Source organism: Tenrec ecaudatus, chromosome 1, assembly GCF_050624435.1.
Source record: "Tenrec ecaudatus isolate mTenEca1 chromosome 1, mTenEca1.hap1, whole genome shotgun sequence".
NCBI classification, from domain to species: domain Eukaryota; kingdom Metazoa; phylum Chordata; class Mammalia; order Afrosoricida; family Tenrecidae; genus Tenrec; species Tenrec ecaudatus.
The window spans coordinates 46,107,278-46,134,891 of record NC_134530.1 but is presented as its reverse complement, the minus strand read 5'-3'; the positions used below and the strand labels follow the sequence as shown (position 1 = coordinate 46,134,891).

At 56.5% G+C, this 27,614-nt stretch overlaps 1 protein-coding gene across 2 annotated transcripts in view; it reads right to left on the bottom strand.

Moving 5' to 3' along the window:
- Positions 1-27,614, bottom strand: part of EPHB2 (EPH receptor B2) — a 141,469-nt gene that overhangs the window by 34,979 nt on the left and 78,876 nt on the right. For both annotated transcript variants that reach the window (XM_075552083.1, XM_075552091.1), the window contains exons 3-4: positions 15,725-15,880; positions 14,364-14,699 (exon numbers count right to left, since the gene is read on the bottom strand). In XM_075552083.1, the coding sequence (XP_075408198.1) occupies positions 14,364-14,699; positions 15,725-15,880 (492 nt within the window). The remainder of the gene's footprint in view (positions 1-14,363; positions 14,700-15,724; positions 15,881-27,614) is intronic.

Sequence of the window (27,614 nt, the reverse complement as noted above, 5' to 3'; positions counted from 1 at the left end):
TGCAATACACTTCCAACGATTCAACTGGGGTTCAGGGTGACTTGAGGATAATGCTCACTAAAAGAATTTCTGCAAACAAAATTCATCCAGAAAATGAGTCGTCTGTCTGTCTTTCTTCCCGGCAGGACCAAGGCTCTTAGGGAATGGTGTGGGATAGAAAATGGGAGCAGCTGGCTTATTCAAATGAAACAAATCAAACGAACAAAACACCCAAACGCGCTGCCATTGAGTAGATGCCGACGCAGAGCGAGTCCTATAGAGAGGAAGCCGGGAGCGTGCTGGAACCGGCAGTCCTGGTCTCATGTGATCTCAAAATGCTTTTTCCTCAGTAAGTTTGGTTTGGGGGCTTTTTTTTTGGAGGTAGTGATATGTGATTTAGAATATACTTTGGAAAATAACTGGACTCAGGAGACACTGTTATTAGACATTGCTATGATTATTGTTTTATTTCCCCTTGAACCCAAGAAAGGCTCCACTCTAGAGGGACGGCTCACTCATTCCTTCCTGCTTCCATTGAGGATTTCACTTTCCATGAAAGAGCCCTGGGTTTGCTTCCCAGTCACTGCACCTTACGCACAGCCACCCTCCGTCTGGCCGGGGGACTTGCGTGTTGTGATGCTGAGTAGGTTTTAGTGGGGCTAAGACAGGTTTTCCCAGACTAAGAAGCTGGGAGGAAAGGCCTGGAGATCTACTTCTCACAGTCAGCCTTTGAAAGCCCTATGAATCGCTATGGCCTGTCCTGTCCTGTTGTGCATGGGGCCACCCTGCGTCACGGCTCAGCTTGGACAGGAGCTGGCAACAGCAATGGCTGGGTGCGAGCCCCTTCATGCACAACCATGGAGAGCAGGGAAGATCCATCTCCATCTGACAGATGAGGAAAATGAGGTTCAGGATGGAGTCCCTCACCCAGGGCGCCTCAACTGAGATAGGGGCTCAGGTAAGACTAAGATAGGGGCTCAGGTGTATGGACTATAAAGCCCTGCTTGATTTTCTTCCCTGGACCTACGGATGAGCTGAGTGAGTGTGGGGTCGACACCACGTCTAGGCAGTGGTGCTGCAGATCATCGGTCGTCCACCTCCCAGGGGGCCGCTGCACTGGCCTGACAGGTGGGACACAATCCTAAGCCACAACCTGGGTCAGCAAGGTGGTAAGGGCCGGGGCCGCCATCCCGCTCAGCCCTATGGGCCTTGGTTCTACATGGGGATGATGGCAAGAACATTGCCCAAACTCAATGAAGGCCTGCCGTTAAAACACTGAGTCTGAGCGGAGCCTGGAGGAGGAGCTCCGGGAGCTTCGGCCATGTGTAACGGCCTGGGCTACCCAGGCTCTAGAACAGCACCATGTGTGAACAGGGTGGGGGTGGGGGTAGAAGGGAGAAGAGGTACAGCTCAGGCGTCAGATCCCCTCTCCCTTCTCCCTAAGGCTACGGTGTGACTGCAGGCAACTTATGTCTGTCTGAGCCCAGCTTCCTCACACCATGGAAAGCACTCCCTACTGATCGGACATCCCTTCTCTCCGAAGGGAACAACGTCCTGGTCCTCAGCTGGGCATGCTGTGCCCAAAGAAAAGACTCCATCTCCCCAAACTCTCTGACAGCTGGGAAACCAAAGAATTGTGTGGGATGCCTTCAAGGGGAGGGGAACCGACACGTCTCTCTCCTCTTCCTCGTCCTGCTGCTGGGGGGTAGAGGTGATGGCTGAAGCTCTTGCAGCCAAATTGGGCAATAAAGGCAAGAAGCTGTGTACTGAGGCTCCAGGACGATTCCACGAAGCTGCCGTGGCTCCTGCCTTCAGGCATCTCTCCCATCTAAGCCGTTACCGTAGAATGGCTCTATTAATGGCCTCCTGGGGTCCGTAACTCGCAAAAGCCCCCTCTTGCCCTGACTTTGGGCTTGACCATGTGACTTGCTCTGACCAATGGGATACAGACAAGCATGACATAAGTGAGGTTGGAAAAGGCTCTTGTATGTATCTGCTCACTGTCACGGTTCCCTGGAGTTGCCATGAGAACACACCCAGGATGGCGGAGACAAGGGGAGCCGAGTCGTCACCCCTGCTGTCCCCACCAAGGCCACTCCAGACCAGCCGTCCACAGTCCTCCCCGCAAACACATGATAAAGTGTTTCCAAATTGTTGCCAAGTGACCCGAAATAGACAGACTGCCAAGCGAGCCAGAGCCTCAGAGCTCGATAAGTGCTTCTTGCTTTCCGCCACCGCCATCGGTTTCGTGGTTGACTGCTAAAGGGCGTGTCGGGGGCGGCAGCTCTCTGTGACTGTGCCTGCTGTACCAGGTAGCCAACGCCAGTGTTGCTGATGCTGGAGGCTCCCCAGCAGAAAGCGTGGGAGAGTCAAAGAGGAGGATGCAGACGGAGGGCTGGGTCTGGGCAAGGAAATGTTCCCTCTCTCTCCTCTCTTCCTGCAGCCCGGCCTGAGCCTCCCTGGGGGCTCGCTTAGCCTCATCTCTCTCTGATCCTCTGCCCCCCTGGGGGAGGAGTAGGTGAGTACATGCCAGGCCTGTTCCCCAGGTGGAGCCCCACGGGGGGTGCAGGAGGATCAGAGGAGAAATGGGTGGCAGGACGGGCTTCGGGAAGTTGAAAGTCTTTCCACGAGGAAGCCGTGTGGAGGGATGTCAAGACAGAGACCCGGCCAGGTAGGAGACCCACTCTGCCTAGAACCTGATGGGAACGTGGGCAGCCACTTAGGACCCTCCTCAGGTGACCTTAGTTGTAAAGATAGGGAGTGGATCAGATGACCTCTAAGGCCCTTGTCAGGGATGATGTGAAGCTGTTGAGTAAGCGATGGACTGCTAGCTACCAGTTGGCAGTTCAAACCCACCAGTTGGTCCTTGGGAGAAAGATGAGGGTATCTACTCTCGGAAGGATTTAGAGCCTAGGAAACACTGTAAGTAGCGGTTCTCAACCTGTGGGTTGCGATCTCACTGGGGGTCAAGCCACCCTTTCACAGGGGTCGCCTGATTCGTAACAGTAGCAAAATGACAGTGATGAAGTAGCAACGACAATAATGTTATGGTTGGGGGTCACCACATGAGGAACAGTGTGAAAGGGTTGCGGCATGAGGAAGGCTGCGAACCGCTGTTGTAGAGGGTGCGGCTGTGAGTCACCTTCAGGCTGGGACCTGACTGGCTGAGGGTATCACCTGTGATCGCTGGAAGACCGGCTCCCGGGCAGAAGGGCCTTTAGAAACGTGATGATTGATGGTTGTTGTCATTGTTCGGTGCCATCCAGTTGGTTCGACCCATCATAACCTCGTGGCACTGAGCAGAGTGGCCCCATGGGGTTTTGTGGGCTGTCATCGTGACAGGAGCATACCACTAGGTCTTTCCTCTGCGGAGCAGTCGGGTGGGTTAGACCCGCCAACCTTTCAGTTAGCAGCAGAGTGTCTAACCGCCTTAACAATCCTGGATCACCCCGTGGGTTCAGCCTCATCACAGGAGACCTTGCAAGGCAAGAAGCCCTCGCAGCGGAGAGTCAGAGAGCAGGGTGGCTTTGTCCATGAGAGGTGGGTGCCAGGCTCCAGGAGAGGAGCGAGGGATGCAGGGTCTCCCACTGAATTGGGACCTCAGTCCTACGATGACCCGGCACAGAATCCCTTAGAGCTTCCTGGAAGGAATGCAGCCCCGAGACACCTTGACTTGATCCCAGTGACTTCTGAAAGCGGCTGACAATGAACTGGGGCTTCTTGAGGGGGAAACGGTGATTTGTGTGGCAGTGACAGGAAGCTGACGCTCCTGCGGAGCCCCTGGAAAGCGTGTTGTTGGCTGCTGTGGAGCCTCCCCGACTCCCAGGGACCCCCAACTCCCAGTGACCCCCTGAGAGACGGAGTGAAGCACGGCCAGAGCTCCAGGTAGGTCACGGAGCTGCCTGCTGTGTGTGTGATCCAGGGTTTTCAGAAGTGGATCGCCAGGCCTTGCTCAGTCTGGAAGCCCCACTGAAACCTGTTCCGCAGCACAGTGGCAGTGTAAGCGGCGGTGCTGGCTGCTCAGGAGGAGCACTGGTGGGGGTTTGTACTTGGGGGTCCCTGTGTGGCTGGCGAGAATCAACCCCGAACCACTGCTGTTCTCTCACGCCTAGCTGCCACGTCTCATCCGCTGGCTAGATGCCGCAAGTCCGCGATTGTGACGCCTACACTCACCTGCAAAGCCGGCACCCTACAAGCCCTTTCTGCAGGGGAGAAAACGAAGGCTTGGAGAAGTGAGGTCTTCCACGTAGCTGAATCGAGACAAGGGCTGTTGGGTCCCGCACTGATGCGGTTTCTCCCACAGAAGCAGGTAGGACATGCGGCAAGACAGCTTCCTAACTGATCAGTCTGCTGCGCATGACAGCCGCAGGGCACCCAGCCCACTCCTTCTGTGGCAGGCACGGCGTTGCCCACACTGGGTTCCTGCGTATGCAGTGATGTCACGATCGAGGGCTGCACGTCACGAAACAGTCAGTGTTTCTCTCCTTGTTGTGGCAGGTGGATTGTACGTCAACTTGCACCTTGTGAAAGTGTAGGGGTGGAGCCTAACCTGTCAATCAGGTCACAGCCTAAAGATGCCTCTGTGGGGGTGTGGCCTCCTTGTAAGAGAGACACTGGGGACTTCTCCTTCCTCTCTTGACCTTCGTCTTCTCCCTTGCCTTCAGGTTGGGTGGAGGTGGGGGGGCTACGTGGGTCCCCCAACCCAGAGAGTTGTTGGTGCCCTGCCAGGTTTCCACTGATGGATTCTGCACCCATCGGTGTGATCTCCCCGCTTCCCCTTCACCTCTCGGCATCATCGGCTGCAGCTGCGTGAGTCGAAAGAGGGTCCTGGCTAGCTTGGGGCCCGTGGGCTTGAGTTGGGCTGGGCCGGGCTGCCTTCTTCTTGATATAAAATTACTCCTTGCTATACAGCTCCTTCTTATACATAGATGAGTGTCACTGGTTTTGTTTCCCTGGACAACCGAGCTGTGGTAGTTACATCAGCTGGTGTCAGTTTGGGACTTGAGAGGATTGGGAGTGAAGGGGTGGAGTCTAGGCTGTCAATCGGGTTATATAGCCAATGAGGCCTATGCATGGGCATGGCCTTCCCCTGAGGATTCTGGGAATTCCTATATTTCCTTCTTGGAGGTGGGAGACTCTCTCTCTCAACTCACTCCCTGAGAGAGTGACACATGGTGCTACGCTGATAGACCCTGAGACCTCTGGAGCCGAAGAAGCCACGTGGAGACCCCTGCCAGTGCGGAGATGCTTACAGTGTCACTGGATCCACAAGACATCCCTCTCCCACTGGCCTGTGATTGTCCTGCATTCGGCATCATTGCATGTGTTTTGTGAGTCTGGAGAGGACTTTATAGATTGGTATCGGAAATATGGACTAATGTCGGACTTATGGACTTGATCTGGACTGGGATGGTTTCTCAATATCCAATTGCTCTTGTATATAAAGCTCTTTCTTATACACAAAGGAGTGTCTATGGGTTTGTTTCTCTAGTCTACCTAGACTAACACAGTGGCCTAACACACATGTCTATAAACCCAACCCAACCCATGGCCATCAAGCGAATTCCAATGCCTGGCAGCTCCATGTGTTGCAGCACCGAATCAAGCTCCACAGGGGTTTCTGGCTGTACTCATGACAGAGGGGATCCCTGGTGGTGCTGGGCTGAGTGCTAGGCTGCTAACTGAAAAGTTGCTGGTTCGAACCCACTAGCTGCTCCCCGGGAGAAAGATGTGACCCTGTAGGGTTGCTAAGGGTCAGGCATGACTTGACGTCAGAGAGCTGATCCTTTAGGGAAGCAGACCACCAGGCCTTTCTTCCACGCTGCAGCTGGACAGGTTTGAACAGCCAACCTTCCAGTTAGTAGCGGAGGGCAAACTGCACCCCGCAGAGACCCGTCTGCCTGCCTGTGAAAGAGGAGCATGATAAGACCTACTTGGGAGAATTGCCGGGAGGGTTAACCACCAACTGATTAGAACAGTGCCCGGCTCAGACTAAGCAGGAGACAAATGTGAGCTGTCATTACGACAGGAAGGGTGACAGAACGGCCTCCGTGTTTTGAATGCAGTCCCCGGTGGCACCAGGCAGTAATGAGGCGCCTTGCCAGCAGGAGCTGAAATCCTCAAACCCACTGGGAAAGGCGAAGGTGAAAAACGCCCACAAGGAAGATGCCGTCAGAGGTGGACAGGGCCGCACACTGGCGACTGGCCAAGCTCAATTCAAAGTCAGGCGTGCCTGCTAGATGCCCAAGCCCAAGCTCTGCCCACCGTTGCCCGTGGCTCCGGACCCGTGCAGAGGAGAGGCCACTTGCTCAGGCTGTGATCCCCGAGGGCTCAGGAAGTCTCCAGAACAGCCCTGGAGGGCAGCCAGGAGCACTGAGAGCCTTGGGGATGAGCCTGGTGTGGCTGAGACGCAGACCCCTCCCTGGGGCTGCCCAAGTCTCTACTCCTTAGCATCGAATCTCAGCTCAATGCCCCCTCCTTGGAGGCCCTCTGGCCACCCTAGGGTACTCCCTCCCCCGTGCTCCCTTCTGCAGTTGGACTACTGTTTGTGTTGAGGGGCAGTGTGAGGAGACCCCAGACTCCGGACGGCCCGAATCCTTGTAGGGAAGAATTGGGTGGGGGAGCACTCTTGCCAGTTGAATGATCCTTGGCAAGTTCTTAACCTCCCCCAGTCCCTGTTGCTTCATCTTTCAAGTGGGGCTACGCAGCCTGGCCAACCTCCTTCCTCTGGGGCCTTGGACGCGGCCCGTGAACATGGGCAGAGTGTGACCCGAAGGCTGCGGGGCGGCTTTATGAAGTCAGACGACAGCCTGGCTTTGGTGGGAGCCAAGGGATTGTGAGTAAGGTCCCACTGCTCGTCCAAAAGAAATACTTTTTCCTTTTAAGGTATGAGCCTGGATATTTATGTATTAAATTTTAGGGTCTGCTTAAAATCGACCACTGAATGCGCTTGTCTGGGACCCAAGCCCCCCAGCCCTGTCTTTCAGGCTTGCTGCCTTTCTCCACACCCGGCCTCCCTCCATGCTTCTCTGAGCCTCCCACACGCGCTCACTGGGCATGCGCGGCAGGGTGTCCCCTGCTAAGTGCCGGGAAAACCCGGGTGAGGAAAAGCAGATCTTCTCTGAGCCACTGCGTGGTGATGGTGGATGGAGAGGCAGGCAGGATGTTTGCGTTCCAATACGCACAGGCCAAAGTCTCCACTGTGGGGCCTGGACGTGTCTGACCATGTCCACAAGGCCAGTGCAGATGAGCGCAGGGCTGAAGCAGCAGTGGGGGTGGGGGTGGAGGTGCATTCCAGGCAGCGGGAACTGCAGGTCCAAAGTGCCCATAGCAAAGGCACAGAAAAGAGGAGCCTGGTCAGCCTGGTGCCTGGACCTCCTTCTGCCTGGGACACTTTAATTTCTGCGTGTTGAAATCCTTTCCACTCTTTCTTCAAAGCCAAGCTCAAATGCTTCCTTCTCCAGGAAGCCTTCCCTGGCAAGCCCTTCTCCCAGTCCCCAGAGGACTCCTGCCTGTGATCTCCCTCACCCGACCCTGGCCCCTCCTTGGGCCATCAACTGGGCCATCATGGATGTAGGCTTGGTACCGGGTCTCATCTATGTTGTTAGGTGACATCAGTTGGCCCTGACCCTTGGCCGAATGATCGCTGCCCCGTGCGGAGGCGGAGGCTTCCCCTGCGACAGTTGCAATGTTTGAGCCCCTCCTTGCAGCCAGTGTGTCAGTCTGTCGGGATGAGGGTCTTCCTCTTTCGAGAACCTTCTCCTGGGACGGGCCCCTCCTGACAATGTGTCCAAAGTAAGTGACACAGGTCTCACCATCTTGGTTTCAAAGGAGCACCCGGGCCGTACCTCTCCAAGACAGATGTGTTTGTCCTTCGGGCAGTCCAGTCCCAAGCGCACGGCCATCAGGCGGAGTCTGGCTCACAGCGGCCCTGTAACTCTTTACGGGAGCAGAGAGCAAGTCCCGTCTTTCTCCTGCAGATTGGCTGGTGGTCTCGGACGCCCCGCGCGTAACCACTCCACCCGTCGCCAGGGCGCTCCCTCTTGGCAGCCCAGGGTAAGGAAGCCTTTGCCAGTGCATACTTTCCTCATTTTTCTTGTCCTCTGTACACTCTCCAGTGCACATGGTGCAACTGAAAACACCGTCGCTTGGGTCAGGTCACGCCTGCAGCCTCAGAGTGACAGCTTTGCTTTCTGACACTTTAAAGAGATCTTTCGTGGCAGATTTCCCTCAAACAACACAGTCTGATATCTAGCCTGCTGCTTCCGTGCGTGTTGATTGTGGGTCAGAGAAGAAGGAAATCCTTGACCACCTCAAGCTTTCCTTCGTGTATCAAGCTGTTGCTTCACCCCGGCCGGAACATACATGCTCCGGGCAGGGACTGCGTCCCTCCACTCTGGATGAGGCGTCCCACGGTCCTGGGCTTCAAGCCAACTTTGCAGTGGGTCTCTGTGTAAAGGACGGCCTGTCCGGGCCTCAGTTTCCTCACCTGGCAAGGGGGCGGCACTTATTGAGGGCGTGGCATGGCTGTACTGTTTCCAGCAGGGCTCTGCACATCTCTGAGAGAATGGGCTGGTCAGTGTGCCAGGGACAGTGAGGAGAGGGGAGGGTTGCTATGATACAGGAAGCCTCAGGGCTTTGCGGGCTCAAAGGGACTGACATGCATGCAAATGGAGTTTTCCAAATTTGTTTGGTGGTGAGAAATAACCTAAGTCTGCTGTAAGCAGTACAAAACCCCAGGCCTCACTCTGGGGCTGTGATTCAGCAGGGCTGGTGGGGTTGGGGGCCCCAGGACCCTGTGTCCTGAGAAGGTTCCCATGGGCAGTGTGACCTGTGAGAGCCAGGATTCCACCCGGTCTCAACACTTCCACCTGTGACAGGGGTGCCGTGTCAGCACTTTTCTCTCGGTTGCTATCGGGTGTCCTCCTCTGAGAGGTCTCTTCTGGCCCCGAGCTTGCAGCTTTTGCAGGTTTGAACGGTGATCTGTGGGAATCAGGGCCCTGCGGGAGAAAGTGACTTCCACAGACGTGGCAGATGGGAATCGTGACGCAATATTTCCTCCTTGTGACAGGGCTCTGCACCCAAGCCCTTTGCCCAGGGACAGTACGGGGCCGCCATGTGGGCAGAGCACTGTGTTGGCTTGGCCATGGGACTTGCTTTGGCCCAGGCGACGGCCCAGACCACGGTGCTGGCATGGCGCGGCTTGGCCACTTGGGCTGCTGCCATCCAGCAAGAGAGAAACAAGCCGGGGTAGCTGCTGGCCTAGGGACAATAAGTGGACACAGTGTCAGACTGAACCTAATCCACATTCTGGAGTCTGCCCAGCACAGAGAGTCCGGCCGAAATGATCGGTACCCCGGCTAGACTCACTCATGCATCGTGAGTGGAAAATATACACATTTGTCGCTGTGCTTGCTAGCTGCTGGAACGGAGCAATTTTGCCACAAAGCATCTGGTGGCTGTGAGGGAGCCCTGGTGACGCTCTCGGATAGGCCTTGGTCAAAAGTTCAAGTCCACAGTCGCCCTGCAGGAGAAAGATGAGGGTGTCTGCTTCCATAAAGGTTTGCAGTCTTGGAAACTGCATAGAGGATTACTATGAGTCGGGTTGAGCAGATTTTATGAAGAAGAATGCAGCATCAGGATTGGAGGGAGGCTTATTAGCAACGTTCGAGATGCAGATGACACAACCTGGCGTGCTGCAAGCGAGGACTTGTGGAGTGAGGATTGCAGCCTCCGGTATGGATTACAACCTGATGTAAAGAAGACCCAAATCCTCACAACTGGACCAGTAGGCGACATCGTGATAAGCAGAGAAAAGATTGAAGTTGTCAAGGATTTTTGTCTTGCTTGGATCAATGCTCATGAAAGCAGCCGTTCAGAGATCAAACGGTACGTTGGGGACATCCTGCTGCACAAGATCTCTTTAAAGTGTTGAAAAGCGAGGAGGATACTCTGAGGACTAAGATGTGCCTGACCGAGGCCGTGGTATTTTTAATGGCCTCATCTGAATGTGAAAGTTGAGCATCGAATAAGGAAGACCAAGGAAGAATTGATGAAGTTGAGCTTTGGAGCTGCTAAAGGATATTGAATGTAGGCTGGATTTCAAAAGAACAAAGACATCCGTCTTGGAAGAAGTAGTCAGAATTCCCCTTAGAGGTGAGGCTGATACATCCTTAGACATGTGATCAGGAGAGACCAGTCCCTGGAGGAGGACATCATGCTTGAAAAGGTGGAGGGGCAGTGTGAAAGAGGAAGATCCTCAACCAGATGGCCCGACACGGGGGCTGCAACAATGGGCTCAGACATACGCACAGTTGTGAGGCTGGCGTAGGACCCCCAGTTCTGTTGGACACAGGGTCTCTAAACATCTGAACCAATTCAACCAACAACAACTGCATGAGGCAGGTGGGCTGGCTGATAGTACACTAAGGCCCGGAGCAAATACCTGGCAACGCTGTGCTTCAAGCCCCGGTGCCCTGTTTCCAGCACAGCCTTCACTCTGCCTTTCCATTCCAAGCGCTCCCCGAACTCAGCCCTCTGGAAGCCCCGCCCCTCCACCGTGTGTCTCCACTCCCAGACATCACCAGGAGCTCCTTGCAGTCCCCAGAGCAGGCAACTTTCCCCTTGGGACTCCCAGCTGGCAGCAGGCACCCCCACCCCCCAGTTAGGGAAAGGACTCCCTGGGTCCTGGGGGATTGATGCTCCACCTCCACCCCACGGGGACTCTGGCTTCCCCAGCTCAGAGCTGCAGCCTCACAGTGGAGGCCTCTTTAATTTGCGAGGCGTCTTCACCACCCGCTGCTGGCTTTGGCCTCCAGTCAGCTCAGACCTGTCATCATCGTACTTGGAGTGAGGTGCCATGCACACCCCCTCCCCGCCCCCACATACACTCACAGAGGTCCTGAAGCTTCACCTGCAAAATCCCACCGCTCCCTCCCTTGCACACAGCCACATGTACACAGGCAGGCTCGGACACACAGACTCGGACTCCAGCGCGCGCGCGCGCGCACACACACACACACACACACACACACACACACACACACAGGCCCGGAGGCAGGCCTAAAGGACTGCAGGGATGGCACATGCCCTGGCACCCCTGAGCAGTTTCTACTTACCTCTCTTAGGTGCGCTTGTGCCTGGGCCTCTGACCTCCACACCCATCCAAGCCCACGGATGTGTGCACTAATGCTGGCCTGCACATGGCCAGCCACACCCAACCACACACAGACCGCAGACTGGTCCATTACACCTAGACCAGTCCTGCCCCTCCCCCTTCCCGGGTCTGTGGCTCAACTTCTCTGAGCGCCCTCTATGGCATGGAGACACGAGGACCTCCTTCTCAGGGAGCGAGGTGAGCATGGAGAGCAACCTCAGCCAGGTGCAGGTGTTCTCCCTCCCATGGCGCTCTCCACATCCTCCCACGCCCCTCCCACTTGGAGGAATTCCATTTCTTTCTATTCCTCTCTTCAAAATTACATTGGCCCTTCAAAAGGCAGCGCAAACCCTACCTCCTCCAGGAAGCCTTCCTGGACCTGTCTGGTTGGAAGGAATCCCCTGCACCCCCTACACCTTCCACGAACCCCACTTTGTATCAGAAAGAGAAGGCTGGGTAGTTCGCCTGCTTTCTCTCTTGGGGCCTTGGCCTTCCTTAGCAGGGTCCAGACCTTGCCCACAGCAAGGACTCAGCAGGGACTGTGGAGCAAACTGAGGAACATATTCCCAGGGCCAAGTTCAAGATCTTCTACTCATAGGTACCCTGAGGTCCCGGAAAACTTGCCTAGGTGGAGGTTCAAGGTCATTCATGCACAGGATGTAGTGAGGCCTAGCGTTACCCTGATCCATAGTGGCTCCCCTGGTCTGCTTTATCCAGGCAATGAGCATTCCTCCAGGGTTGGATACTGGAACCACAGAACAGAGGTTGGGGTTGGCCCAGCTGGGGAGGCTGAATGCTGCCTGGAGGAGCTGGTAGAGGGTCAGGATCGTTCGTGTGAAGTCTGGCTGTGTGAGTGCAGCAAGTGCAAAGAGCCTGGGGCGAGAAGGGCTTGCGTGCCAGGGAGCTGGGGCCGGGGCAGTGCAGCCAGTTCCGCAGAGCTGGGCCGGGCCTTCACTGCAAGGGACCTCGCAGACTGAGTCACAGGAGGCGGGAGGGGAGAGTGACATGGCCAGATTAACCTTTGAGCAACATCTTTTTAAAAAAAAATCATTTTTGAGCAACATCTTGAAGAAGGACGGGAGGGATTAAAGGACAGAGACAATAGGGAGGCCAAAGAGTCGGGTATGTGGCAGATGCCCTGTGACCCGTCTGCAGCTGATGGTTTAAAGTGGATCTGTGGGCCTCGCTTCCTAGTGCCGCTTCATCTGGCAGTTCAGCTGAACCTCGGGAGCCACCACTGACAGAAAAGTGCTGGCCACACGTGAGGGGCAGTGGCTGGCGGTGGAACCCAGGCCTCCTGGGAGCAGCTGCCGGGGAGCGGCTACCGGGGAGTCATCAAGGGTGTGAAATCAAAGATCTTGGAATAAAGAGCCTTGGTGGCCCTGTGGGCTAGACATGGGGCTGCTAACTGCAAGGTTGTTGGTTCAAGCCCATCAGTTGCTCTGAGACTGTCTGTTACTAGAAGTCCTGCATAGCTTTGCTCTGAGTGGCCATGGACTTGATGGTAGCGGATTTGGTTCTCCTGGTGGATGACTGAGTAGACATGGGTGGGAGGAGGCTCCTGGGCCTCTGCCCTGCATTGATGGATGGTGGGAGAGTTGACTGAGGTGGACAAGACTGAGGGAGAACAGGCTTTATTTTATTTTGGCACGGAGCGTGAACAAAGATTGAGATTAGGCCTTAGAGGCCTGCGGACTACCCAAATGGGTAGACATTAGCTGCATGCCTGGCGTCTAGAGGGAGGTCCAGGCTGGTGGATACAAGCTGACGCCGGTGTGGAACAGATGCGCAGGGCGAGGAGGCGGGGCTGAGGGCTGAGGGTTTCCAGCAGGAGACCGGGCAGGTGGGGCTGGAGGTGGTCAGCTGGAGCTGTCTATAGATGCAGGCAGCCCAGTGTGGCCCATATAAGATAGCCGTTTTAAGCAGGAAGGAGAGGCCGATTGTGGGGCTGATGGCTGGGGCTTCTGGGAAGTGTGTCCTGGACCTGATGACCTAAGGGTCTCTGGTGATCTCAAGGACAGCCATCTGGGGGAAAGGTGGGGCCGGGAGCCCATCTGAAGTGGGTGAAGGAGACCTGCATTGTGCAGCCACTCCTTGGAGGCGGTGTGTTGTGAGGGAGGAAGGAGGGGCGGGAGGCACGGGCTCACAGGCGGGTGGTTCTGGGTGAGCAGCGGAGAAGCCGTTGGCAGAGTTAGTCCAGAGCAGGTTGAGGCCCAAAGCCCTTGTGAACATTGTTGGATGCCCACTGAAACGTGCCTGCTGGTCTCTATGTGATGGAGGCTTTGCTGTCGGGTTGGCGGCACTGAGTCCACTCCGATTCACGTGACAGAGCAGAACTGTCCCGTGGGGTTTTCTGGGCTATAATCTTTAGGAGGACAGATTGCCAGGCCTTTCTCCCTCAGAGCTGCTGGGTGGTTTGAACTGCTGACCTTTCTGTTCACAACTGACTGAGTGCTCCAGATAGGCATATGGCTGGCCAGCGAGAGCTGACAGTTCCAGCCTCCCTTGGAAGGCAGACCGAAGTGATGGGGGATGATCCTGTCTCCATCGCTTAGTCCATGATCACCACCCTGTGTTCCCCATCCCCACTTTGTTAGGGCCCAGTTGTGCCCACTGCCCCGCTTCCTGAAGCCCACCAGAAGCAGGGTGTGAGGGCAACAATGGAAAGTTGGGGCTCCCCAAGCCTCTACCTGGGCCAGAGCTGCCCTGCTCACTGCAGGTCTGTTACAGAGCCCAGATGGAAGCAGGTGCTGTTGAGTTAATTTTGACTCACGGCAGACCCCACAGGTGTCGGCGCAGAGCCGTGCTCCCCAGGGTCTCCAGCGACTGGGTTTTCACCACCATGCTTTTCTCCTGAGTCCCTGTCGGGGGGACTTCAACCTCTGACCTTTCAGTTCCCATCCGAGCACACTGACCTCTCACATCACCCAGGGGCTCCTTGGACCGTAGGCTGAGAGGGGACTGCAGTTCTGAGCCACTGAACACTGGGGTCTTTTTGTCATGGCAGCTTAACTTGTACCTTAATACGGACTCAAAAAGCAGCTGAAATTATTCTAAATGCGGCGATAATGGAGAGGTAACACTGACTCGCCCAGGTGGCTGAATCACAGGAAAAGCCTTTGACTGGGGAGTCTTTAACGAGCGCTGGCAGGATACCCATTTGGCACAGCATGACAGGGCACTCCCCCACCTCCCCGCCTCATCGCCCAGCTGCACTTGATATGCTCACCTGCTTGGTTGGTGGTGATGTTCACGGAGGCAAACTGCGGTGAGAAGGGGCTCTGGTCGGTGACGCCGTTCACGGCCTGGATCTCGAAGGTGTACTGGGTGTGGGCCAGCAGGTCGCTGATGTAGATGCGGGGCTCCGTCAGGCCCAGCTGGCGTGGGGCATACTGCACGTTGTCCCCACAGCGCGTGCAGGCCCCCCGGCCTGAGCCACAGCTCTTGCAGATGATGTTGTAGACGAGGTCCTCACGCCCCCCCGAGTCCCGGGGTGGCGTCCACTCTAGCATGAGTGAGGTCTCGTTGACGCTGGAGATGACGGCCTGCGGTGCGGAGGGGATGGCTGGGAGGGGGGACAGGGGCTGGTTAGTGGGGGCACTGTTCCCTGGGCCAGCTGGGCCCACGGCCCTGGCTCCAGCCCAGATCTCCCCTTAAAGGCTTCTTTTCCCAATCCTTCCTCTCCTCTATCCACCAGCGAGAGAGAGTTCTAGAATATAACTCACCGCCTCACGGACCTCTGCTTAGCCTTTTGCCCTCAACGGCAACCCCTTAGTGGGGATTATCTTTCGGTGGGAGATTTTGTTTGCCTCCAATGCGTTTCCACTTCTTCCTCCTAACAGACCCTGGATGGACTCAGGGTGGCAATTGGCCTGGCTAAAAGACGACACCTGCCAGGCTGCTGTCAGTGCTGAGCACGGAGGGAGAGACGAGCATAGTGTGAGGCGTGGACTGGGCTAGTTTCTTACGAGGGAGACAGACAGCTGCAGCAGGACAGTTGTCTTCCTTTCCGCTGCCTAGCCGCGTTGGACCAGGAGGGAGCGCTGAACAGACAGCACAGAGGGCCAGGTCTGAGGGCCTCTAGCCCACTATCCCATCATTGCCCACCTTTGCGCTCCTTTCATGTGTAAAACACACACCTTTATGGTTTCAGCCACTGGGCTCAGCTGCCTGTGACCGGTGGCTGGATGCCTTCCCGACGAGGCAGGGCAACAATGCCTTTTTCAGAGAAGCCTGGCCTGGGATTCAGCCAGTGGCTGCCAGGTTAGGAACATGGGGCTGTCTTTTCTGCGTAGATGCCACCTGGGAGCCTGGGAATGGTCTTCTGCCAAGCCTCCCCCCACCACCCCCACTGCCCCTTTGGGAATCAAGACCTTGACTTTCTCCTCCGTGTGCTCAGCACAAGGGGGAAGGGAGCCAGATGTCAGCTCCATGGTGCCTGTGAATTAGCTGCATGGCTGCCCCAGAATGATCCTTTTCTGACTTGTTCGCGTTCCCCTTCCCACTAGGTGGCTAGTTGGCTGCTCTGCGCTCAGGAAGGCTAGCGCTAACCAGGTGGCTAGGCGTGGCCCTCAGGCGCTCGGGACCTACTTGTGCAGGGCATGTCCAGGGGGTCCAGGTCTGCCCTGTAGTAGCCGTTGCGGCAGACGCAGTTGGTGGCCCCCTCTGAAGTGGTCCGGCTATTGATGGGGCAGTGGGTGCAGGCCTCGTCCCCCTGGTTGGCCTTGAAGGTTCCAGATGGACAACCTGGCAGAGAAGACAAAGAGGGTCACCAGGGAAATCACATGGAGGCTCAGAGAGGCCACAGGCATAGAGAGCCTGCCCAGCCTCCCGGAGGGACCACACAGCCTCAGGGGCAAACCTGCAGCCATGCAGAGAGACCCTGAAGCTGGGGGCAACCTCATGGAGGAGCCCCATAGCATCCTGGGGCTTCTAGGCTCACATGGTACAGACCTAGCTGTGCCTGGAAGGCCCATCATCCCAAGATTTTTGTCCTGGAAGTGGTCCCTGGGCCCCACTCGGTCCACTAGCAACTGTCCTCACCCACCCCGGCTTGTCTGTGCCTCAGCTTCCAGGAGCAAGCCTGCTGTAGTCAGGAGGGCAGCTGAGGAGGTTTGGGCAGAACCCATGGGCCCTTGTTCATTTACTACTGGCCGCGTGCGGGGGCCCGAGTGCCTGACAGTCGAGGTAATTGCCTTACAGAAGACAGGGCTGCAAGGGGTGCAGAGAGGAGATGCGGCAAAGCCGAGGACAACACTGCACGCAGACAGATGCCGCTGGGAGTCCCTGTCTGGCTGTCTACTAGCTGGGCAGCCTTAGACAAATGACTTGGCTTCCTAGTTTGTAAAACCATGATTCCAAGGCCCACTTCTCCAGGACCATTCAAGGAGCCCCGGTGGTGTAGTAGTTATGCACTGGACTGCTAAGTCCAAAGTCAGAAGTTCAAAACCACTAGCCACTCTGTGGGAGAAGGACGAGGCTCTCTATTTCCAAGAAGTCTTGGAAACCCACAGGGACAGTTCTACCCTGTCCTATAGGGTCGCTATGAGTCGGAATTGACTTGATGTTCAGTCCCACACACGAGGCCGTGTACACTCCAATTGCCCAGTGCGTGTGGCTGCTTAGAAAACTCACAGTGAGTCTATGGGACGAAGTGAAACTGACCCAGAGGGTTTCCCAGGCTGTCATCTGCCACGTCTTTCTCCCAGGGAGCAGCTACTGGGTTTGAACTGCCAACTTGTCAGTATCAGGACATTTAACCAAGGAGCCACTGGGGTTCCTAGTAGCAGTTCTCAACACACCCACAGTGACTCTTCTGGACCCTACAGAACAGAGTAGAACTGCCCCCCAGGGTTTCCCAGGCTTTAAACTTCTGCAGAAGCAGGTCACTGTGCCTCTCCTGCAGAGCAGCTGGTGGGTCCCAATCACTGTTTTATCAGTAGCCGAGCACTTAATCATATCAGTAAATCAATTAAAACAAGGGTTGCAGTGCCAGGGTCGGAGGATCCCTGGTGGCATAGTGGGTTACACGCTGGGCTGTAACCCCAGAGTCAGCAGTTTGACACTGCCAGCCACTCGAGGGGAGAAAGGAGGATTTCTACTCCCACAGAGGTGCAGTCTCAGAAACCCACAGGGGCAGTTCTACCTTGTCCTGTAGGGGCGCTGTGAGTCGGAATCGATGGGATGGCAGGGTTGGGTTCTGGCTTGGCAGTACTAGGGCAGGCCTGAAGAGGGCAGTGTTTGCAGCAAGCTGAGTGGAGAGCTGGGCTCTCTGAGTGCATGGGCTGTGGCCTTCTCTGTTCTGGGGGCCTGCACCTTGGGGCATGGGTTTCTAAAGACGCAACAGCCTCTGTGGGTGTGCATTCAAGTCCACCATCCCTTTCCCGCTGGCCCTAGGCTGGGAAACAGGAGACTAAGGGCCTCTCTATTGGCCTGTTTCTTCTTTCACTTTGTGGCGTTTATGATTCGGTTCCAGCTCTGCTGAGATGCCTGGGGGGCTCATGAGGATGGTGGAGAAGACAAAGGGCCAATCCCCTTGGGATAAAACCTGGCCAGGTCATCGGCCATACATCCCATACGAGAGTGCTGTGTGATCTTTAGCAAGTGACTCACCCTCTCTGAGCATCCGTTTCCTCCTATTAATTGGGGAACATAACCAGTAGCCACTCACTCTGACTTATGCCAAGACCGCATGGGGCAGAATATAACTGTGCTCTCTAGGGCTTTCCAGGGACTGATTTGAAAAAGAAGCAGGTTGCCAGACCTTTCTTCTGAGGTGCCTCTGGGTAGACTTCCACCTCCACCTTCTAGGGGTTGCAGCCAAGCACAGTAACCATTTGTACCCCACAGGAACTCCACGCAGGGAGCATATATTTCTTGAATTCACTTTTTTTCCAGCCACAAGTTTTCAACAAACATCTTCCCTCTAACCTCCAACCAGCTCTTCCCTGCTTCCCTCAGACCCTCTTCCCTGCTTCCATCACTCGGGGTGAGTGCGTTCCACCCTCTGCCGTCATTATTCACCAAGGGCCTCCTGGCTGTGTGCTGAGCCCCCCAGAATCGATGCCCTGTCAGACTCACAGCTGCATCCCTGTCCCGTAGCACCGGATCTGGCAGGTGCTTCAGAAATTCTACTAAATCAAAGTGAGGCAAAGGCAATGAAGCACAGGGGTTCTGTGCATAGGTCACCCAGCAAACCCACTCTACCACTTCAGAGCAGAGTGCCCTTGGGCAAGGCACTGAACTTGTCTCCTCGGGTGTAAAATGGAGACGCAGCATCTCCTGCTGAGAGCATTGGTTAAGTCAGGTACGATGCTCGGAACAACTCCTGGCAGCGCCGAGCCATTATCTGGTTACCTCTTTTTTTCTGGCTCACCTTGGACAAGTTGCCAGACCTCTCTGGGCCGTATCTGCCCCATAAAGTGGCTGTGTGGACAGCGGTGCGGTGCGCACAGAGCCTGGCCCAGGACTGGGAAGGGCTGGGGGTGCAGTTGTTGGGTTTGCAGGGACCACTATAGATAGTCTTGCTGTCGAGGAGGGTATTTGAACTCATAGTGGCCTGTTAGGTCAGAGTAGCATGGTCCCTTTGGGGCTTCTGAGACTATAAACCTTGACTGTGGCAGAGCCTCCTCTTTCTCCGGAGAAGTGGCCGGTGGATTTGCATGGATGACTTTGTGGTTAGCAGCCTAACGTGTAACCCGCTATGCCACCAGGGCTCCATTAGTGTATACAGTAGGTGCCCAATAAATAAGCCAGAGGCCATTCCTTGGATCCCTGAAAAGCCAAGTGCCTCCCTGGGAGGGCGGGAAATGCTGTACATGCCTGCTGGCAGTGTGAACTTCGGGAAGGTGGGTAAGCCAACACGGCAGCCATCCTAATCAACAGCAGCACCCTGGAGGATCCCTGGCCAGGCCCAGGCCTGAAGAAGCTACCTGGTGAGGAGAATGACAGGCCCTGGCCACACTGACCTGGCTCGGGCCACCAGGGTAATTCCACAAGTGCTTTTCAGGGAGTTGTGACCCCACTGTCTGGCCAGGAAGTCGGTGCTCCCAAGCATCCAGAGGACAATGGCTTTAGGAACGTTGTTTCCCGGAAGCCTCCCCCAGCCTGAGGGTGGAGGTAAGCCTACCACTGCCGTTTTCAGATGCACAGCAAAAGCCAAGAGGGGTGCAGTTGCTTCCCAAGGATATGGGGCTCACAATGGCGGAGCTGAAGCTGGGCCCTAGTGGCCCCCTCCATCCACCATGCATGAGTACATTGTCTGAAAGGGACTGAGCGCCGGCAGTCCCTGAGCATCAGCGGGCAGGGGTTGGCAGTCCTGCCCCGTCACACTGGCTCTGGGCCTCTGTGTGCTCCTGCCCTCCCACTCCCACCTTCCTAAGCACCGGCCTTTGCCTTGCAGGCTGGGCAAAGGAGCTGCCCCACCACTTGGCACTGTCCAGGGCTCCTAGGGCAGCCAAGCCATGCAGGCAGGGGCTTTGGTCAAGTGGTTCACCTTTCTGAGACTTAGTTTCTTCTTTTGTGGGATGGGGGCACAGGGCTTCTGTGAGGGCCCAGGATTAGCCAAATGCCAAAAGGTTTGGCCCCAGGGCAATGATCCTCTCAGCTCACTCTCAGGCAAGAGCCTGCCCAGCTCAGCAGGCGTCACCCACCTGCCGGCACCCCATGCACCCTCTAAGGGGTGGCTGCCCCATCTCTCCTCCGCACGGAGCCAGCCTCTCCATCTGGCCCTCCTTCCTGGCTATCCTGGCCTCACCACACCCTGGCTCACTCTCTCTTCAAAGCTCCAGAGTGATACTTCTAGAAGCCTCTCCTCGTTTGCTCTGAAGTCGCCCCCCCCTCCAGCCCACCCCCTGGGTGTTCCATCTTGCCCATGTCTCCTGGCATTGTGCTTGATGAAAACCTGTCGTCTCTGGCTCAGGAGGTGGCATCGCTCTGTACCCAGACCCCAGGGACTGCCTGCGCCTCCTCTGGCCCCTCAACTCCTGCAGCATCCAGAAGCTGCCTCCTACCCACGCCTTAGCCCTTTGCATTCCCCGGGTGTCCCCGACCCATCTTTAAAGCGAAAGCCTTGCTAGGTGGCCCTGAGCAATCCACAGTGCACACAAAGGCCTGCTCACCAGCCACAAGGAACAAAGACCCTTCACGCAGAGCCAGGAGCCTCGGCTGGTCCTAGATGTCATGAGGGCACCTGGGAGGGGCCCGACAGCAGAGGCTCCATCCACATCAACGGATGTCCAGAATCGGCTAATCTAGAGGCTGGAGAGGGAGGGTGTGGGGAGTGATTCCTGACAGATGTGGGGTTCACTTTTGGTTAGGGTGATGGGATATTCTGAAATCAACTGGGGTGATAGTTGTCCATCTTGGAATGTACCCAGAGTCATTTGACTGCACACTTTCAATAGGTGGATGGCTCAATTACTTGTTCACTGCCAGCTAGTCAATTCTGACTCAGAGCGACCCTATGGGTCAAGAGGAGGCGGGCAGCTAACACCCCACAATGAGTGGCACACGCCCCACCCCTGCCCACGCACAAACACAGCAGAGAGTCCACTCTAAACTCACTGCCATCGAGTCGATTCTGACTCACGGCGACCCTCGAGGACAGGGAAGAACTGCTCCTGTGGGTTTCTGTAGCTGCAGCTCTTCACGGGGGTAGAAAGCCTCGTGTTTCTCCCTCGGAGCGGCTGGTGGTTTCAAACTGCCGGCTTTGAGGTGAATGATGTCTCAGCCAAGATGCCACTTCAATGGCTAAAGTGTGTCTGACCCAAGCCACGATGGTCTCGTATGCACGCAAAAGCTGGGCCGTGAAAGAGAACTGACGCCAGCAGAACTGACGGCGGAGACCACTGCCTACACCACACACCACGGACTGCCAAACGGACATGCAAATCTCTCCGGGAGGGAATGCACCCAGGACGCCCCTTAGAAACAGGGATGGTGAGACTTTGGCTCTCGAATGTTGGATGTGCGTCATCAGGAAAGAGCGGTTGCTGGAGAGTGGACATCCTGGTGGGTAAGTTAGAGGTCAGTGAGAAGGGGGGGAACCTTCCAGGAGGTGGACTGACACCCAAACCAACACAATGGGCCCACGCCTGGGTCTGCGCTGCCTGCCAGTTTGCTGTGCTGTGGTGGCTGGCATGAGGCATTGATGCTGGGTCGCCCCACGTGTCCAGGTTTCAGGAGAGCTTCCAGCTCAAGACCGACCAAGAAACAGGCTGCTGGGTATTGTGAGAAATGGCTGGGAACATGACTGAGAAGACACCAGCCTAAAGGTTGACAGTCCGGACCCACCCAGAAGCGCCCGGGGATAGGCCCGGTGACGTGCTCTGAAAGGTCGCAGTCTTTTCTGCACACGAGGGGTGTCCAGGAGTTGAATTCAAAGGAATGGCAAAAGGCCACAGCGCCAAGGAAGAAAGGGCTGGTGATCTGCGCCCCTGAAAACCCTGTGGGTCCTTGTCCAGAGCCGTGTCGCCAGGAGAGACAGCTTGCTGGAGAAAGAGCTTGAGGAGGTAGGCTGGCACAGTGGCTACCATGATGGACCAGACGTGCTTGGAGAATGTGGTGCCTGGGATCACCGTGAGTTGGAGCCGACTTGACAGGAGCAAGCAGACAACCACCCCGGGACCACTGGGTCTGTGAGGTTAGCCCAGACGCTCCCCTGCCACACCCGCCCCTCATGCACTACGCTCTTGCCCCTGGGGCCTCTGCCAAACCCACTGGCCCGCAGCCTGCTTGTGATTCAGGGCCTTTGGCCATGTTGCACACTGGGCCTGGAATGCTCCTGGTCAACCCATGGGCCCCAGATGGAATGCCACCTCCCTGGCCACTCGAGTGTCCCGGTTCCGTTTGTTTCCACTGCCCCCTGTACTTAGACACGGCGCCTCCGACCTACGACTAAGTTGTGTTCAATGGAAGTGGAGCACCCTTTGTGGGAGTGTCTCGGGTTTCATTGCCACACGTCCCTTGCTAGAGTCGAGGGGCATCGGCACAGAGGAAGACCCTCAGAGAGCTGGGTGGACACAGTGGCTGCAACCATGGCTCGAGCTCAGCACCGGTAGCGAGGAGGGTGAGGGGCTGGGCAGGGCCGCTGTGAGCTGGACGTGACGCGACGGCACCTGCCACTAGGTTAGGGAAGCAGTAAGTTTCCATTATTGGTGCCTTTTATTCTCAGCATCTTTCGAGATCTCTGAGTGGACACCTGGGAATGCCACCATCAACAGATTGGCTGCTGTCATATTGGTGACATTGGTGAATTATTGGTGATAAAATGTACAACGGATCCAAACAAAACACAACACACACCCAAAACACCCAGATGGTACCTAATGCTGTGTGCCCTATTTCGAGCAGTCGTAAGTCGGGGCTCCCTGTGCTGGAAAGCAGGCTACAAACCTCCGTGTAGCCCCCTTCCCTGCACCGGAAACCTATGTGCCTCTTACTGCCCGCCCCCCGCCCCGAGCAAGGGGGTAGGACATTCCAGGTACCCAGGGCACACCTGGGGGTGAACACACATGCCCCTTGCAGGGTACCGTGAGAAATGGATGAGAACATGGCCGAGAAAACACTTAAGTAAGCAAATGCCAAGTTGGGGGCCCCAGTCTTCATCTCGGTTTGTCAGGTGATTTCCTCTCCTCGGCCCCAACCTGTCATTTCCTCTCCTCACGGACCTTCCAGGGGCTTGTCCGCTATGGGGACCAGCTTGTCCTGGTTTCTCAGGACTCTCTTGCTTTAAAAGCTGAAGTTCTACCTCTCAGGAACTGTCTGGGGCTCCGGCAAGCCAGAGGGTCAGCTGCATGTTTCCTACGCCCCGCCCAGTGCCCCTCTCTTCTGCCTGGTACTCCTTGGGGCCCTCAGGCTCACACACTCGTGGGCCGCTCTGTCCAAAGGGGCTGCCTCCCGGGATAGGCCAATCGGACTTGCACCCCACTGGGAGCCCATCCCTCTGTTGGCCTGTGAGTGTCCTGTGAGCATTTAACTGGGACACAGGCCGTGATGTGCTGGTCAACCAGCTGTCTGAACAAGAAACAGCCCTAGTTCGTAGTGTTTGCCAATTGCTGTGGTGTCAATGTCAGTGACACGTGGTCACTGAACACGGAGGGAGGCAGAGATGCGGGCACAATCCACATTTGCAAGTCAGCTCCAGCGCACCCTGAGCAGGAGCACATGTCACTTGCCATGCTCCCAACTCGATGACCTGTCGTAGGGGCTGCGTCTTTGAGCTCCACGTGTCTAGCACCTAGCCCAGGCTTGTCCACTTGTGCCCAACGAAGGCAGGTCTGTCTTTCCAAGGTGACCGTGGGCAACTGCAGGACAAGGGACCGTGATTTTGAAGGGACTTTGTCTACAGGGGGCCTCAACAAGTTTGTGGGGAGATTCCATTATCTTTTCATTTCCTTCACAAACTTCCTGCAGCCCCTTCATCCACAAAAGGAGGCTTGGTGACACAGTGGCTACGTGCCTGACTGCTAACTGAAAGGTCAGCAGTTCAAACCCCCAGTGGCTCCCCTGGAGAGAGATGTCGCACTGGCCTGCAGTCGCTCTCCAGCCTTGGGAACCTTCTGGGGCAGGTTCAGCTGTCCTAGAAAGAACTCAAAACCAACTCACTGCCATCGAGTCAGTGCTGGCGCATAGCAGCCTCCTGTGGGGTTCTGAGAGTGTAGCCGTTTATGGGAGTAGAAAGCCCCGTCTTTCTCCCTCAGAGCTGTTGGCGGTTTTGAACTGCTGACCCTGTGGTTCACAACCCGACATGTAAGCACTACACCATCAGGGTTATCAGAATCGACAAGACAGCAGTAGGCTGACTTTGTTTGGACACACACAAAGTGCTTAGAATGCACGGAACATGCTAGACAGATGCCCGCTCTTCTCGTTACCCACCTGGCGTGTAAGGACGATATGCAAACCAAATTCAGTTCATTCCGACTCATAGTGACTCCATAGGGCAGAGTAGAACGGACCCTGTGGGTTTCCAAGACTAACTATTTATGGGAGTAGGAAGCCTCATTTTTCTCCTGAGGAGCAGCTCGTGGTTTCGAACTGCTGACCTTGTGGCTAGCAGCCCAATGTGTAAGCCACTCAGCCACCATGGCTCCATAAAGACAATACTAATTTCCAGTTATGTGAAGTGTTGCAGCCGCCAGTCCTAGTGCTAAGTACTTAATGTGGATCCTCTCTCACTAGACGCACGCACAGGGCTCCCTGTGAGCTAGGTACTATCATCACACTTCTTTTACAAATGAGGAGACTGAGGCTCAGAGCCAGGGAGGTGAGTGCCCTAAGTACTGGCTGAGCTGGGGTTTGACTTGAGTCTTTAGGATCCCAAGGGTCTTGTGGCCAAGGGAGGTGGACATCAGCAAGCTGCCGCATGTTGAGGCTGGAGACCCTCTCGCCGGGTCACTGAGGGGGTGTGGATGGCAAGGTTGGGACAAAGTCTGCCCCCCTCAAACCTGGGAAGCGGGGCCTGAAGAAGCCGACAGTACACACCTTGTGCAGACGCCTAGAGGCCTTGGCCAGGCACCCCGGGGCAGGGATGGCAGCCGGCCTGGGGGAGGGAGCATTACAAGAAACAGATTTTCTCCAGGCTGCCCCCTGTGCTCCGGGGATAGGTGATAATTGACCGAGTGAGGCTGGAGTCAGGCCGAGGCAGGGCTCCATCTGGGCCTGGCACTGTGGGGCTGCTAATTGGCACCGGGTGATCCTCGAAGCCCCCCTGGCTGATCTGCTGCCTCCTCCGCCCCCTTCTCCTCCCAGAGACTTCAACTCAAGCCCAGGGCTGACTGATGCCATTGAGGATCAGCGGCTTGGTCAGACCCAGAGGCTGAGACAGAACCTGTCTTCCAGAGGGCTCTGCCTGGCACCGGGGAGATACTCACTGCAGCTCAGCTCCACCCCTGGGATTTCGAGTGGGAGGTCTGATGATGCTGAAGCTGGGCATGTGCTGAGCAGTTGGCTCTGGGTCTGAATCCCTATCCTGCCTCTTGCCAACTGTGTGGCCACAGGCAAGCTACCGGACTTCTCCTCGTCTGTGGCCTTGTCTGTGCAATGGGGAGATACCGACCTTCTGTGTGTGGGGAGACAGTGACTGCGGGGAAAGCATGGTGAATGGGGTCTGGCTCCTAAGTGCTAGACAATGTTTACTGTTAGGATATTTCTTCATCCATTCTCCACCCACCCCTCACCCCAGGCTGAGCTTTGGGGAGAGAGTTATCAGGAAGACACAGTCCTTGGCTTTGAGAATTCAGAGTCCATTGGGGAGCTGGTGAGTTTTGCATTATGGAGTCCCTATGATGGGTCACTGAGACTGGGTCCTGCCCGGGAGGTAGCTGTAACCGAGCAGAAGACTGCAACGCCTTCCTTCGACCAGGTCTGAGCGCTGGCTGGCGTGGGCAGAGAGGCTGCGTGCAGGGTCGGCCATGCCAAGTACAGCCAGTCCCTTCCTTGCCTCGGGAGCCCTGGAAGTCCTGGGTGCAGTGCAGGGAGAGCTGTTTGGCTGGGACTGAGGAAAGCATCCCAGGCCCATCGAGGAGAGATGGGGTGGGGAGGCTTGGTGGCCTCTGCAGCCCTTTGCCCCTTCCTGCCATGACCTGTTGGAGGATGGTATTACTGGGCCCCCTTCCGGTGGCAGGGCCCTTTTGGCAAGACTGACTCCGCCACCAACCCCAGCCCCGAAGGCTCCTTGAGCCGGGAAGCCGCGATTTGCGTATTTCCAGGAGCGTGTGCTGGGCGCATGTCAGGGCTGTGCTTGTGGTGTTCTTGTGGCTAGGTGGGTGGGTTCTGGGCTTTGCCTCATGCAAAGTGGCTTTTGCATTTTGCACGCTTCCTGCTTTTGCTGCCGAGGTTAAGCTAGTGGAGTCAGTCCCCCGGGGCTCAGCTGGGCAGCGTGCCCGGTCCTCGGTGCCACAGGCAAAGCCTCACTGGAAGCAGACGGCCAGCTCCCGATGGAGCTTCTCACCACTGAGCCTTGATGATTCTCGAGGCTGGGCCAGGAGCTCCCACCCTGGTGACCTCATTTACTCACTACCCCCACCTTCCCCCCACCTCGCTCTTCCCATGCCCCGTGACACAGGTGACATTATGCCCATTTTACAGACAAAGAAACAGAGGCTCAGAGAATGGAAGTGTCCCTTCAAGTCATTCAGAGGCTTAAGGTCAGAGCACCTCGGCAGTCCACATTCTAAAACACCTGCCCCCGAGGTCTACCATGTCCCCATCCCCAGCCTGCCCCTGAGAGGGGCCCTGCCCAGACAGGCTAAGTCCCCAGGGAAGGCCTCAGGGCCATCATTCCCCTGCTGTGGTGACTCCCATTGGGACCACCCAGAGGCTGTCAGTCACCCCTGCTTCCCACCCCACCCACAAGCCCAGGCCTCCCCTGACTGCCCCTGCGGGGACCCTAGTTTTGTGGCATCCTGCCAGCAACTGGCAGGATGACAGGAGTCAGAGAGCAGGGCAGGAGCTGTAGGAACATGCCTCTCTTGCCCAAGGACCCAACAGGGGCCACCCCAGCCCGCATCCACCACTCCTCTGCTCAAGTCCTTTCAGTGGCTCCGGGTGCCCGCGCGGAGAGTGCAGCCTGCTCAAGGCTCCAGCCTCAACAGTGATGTCCAGTTCCCAGGAGAAGCTTAGCCTCTCTTCTGGGCCTGTGCTCAGCTTGGTCCCTCCGTGGAAAAGCTGCCCTAGCTGTAGCCTGGCTAACCCCTCTCAGGAGGCACAGCTCAACTCCGGCCTGAATCGACTTTTGGTCCATCTCCCGGGATGCCACTCTGTACCAGGGCTGGGCTCCAGGGCTTCTCCTGGGTCCCTGCGTACACGGGCTTTAGCTCTATGACAGGTTTGTAATTGTCTGCCTCCCCCCTTAATGGGAGCTGGGGCAGAGGCCCCCCCCCATGTCTGGTTTAGCCATTAACACCTGCCTTGCTCACTGCGGGGCATGGAGTGGGTGCTCTGGGAACTCAGTGGCAGACTCAGAGGCCCATGGCCCCTTGGGCCTCAAACCCAGAACGTTCAGGACCACCGGGTCCCCTGACACCTGCAGGGGTGCTGTAGGAGTGGGTGGAGCTCAGTCTCCTGAGGGAGCCAGACACTGACTGAATCCCATGACCCTCCCAGGCAGGTGACTTGCCCCCTCAGGCCCTGGACCTGGTCAGGCTCCCAGCCCAGGCTTGGGCTAGCCTCCCTTCAAGCCATCCTAGATCCCCCACCATGGGGGCTGTGAACCCCCGCCCGCCCAGCAGGCAGCCCCATTCCTCCAATTTCCTCCCAATTAATCAAGCTCTGAACTTTTTAATTATCTGCCTGCAGGGTGACTCCCACTCTGGTGAAGCAATTAAGGACATTTTCAAGTGCTGTGTGGCTGCAGGTAGGCAGCGCTGACCGGGCCCTGATGGAGGAGAGGCTGGTGACAGGAAGGCTGGTCGGGAATCCCCTCACGACCCCAGCCCATGAGGGTGCTTCGGGGATTGTCTTTAAAAAGCACAAATTC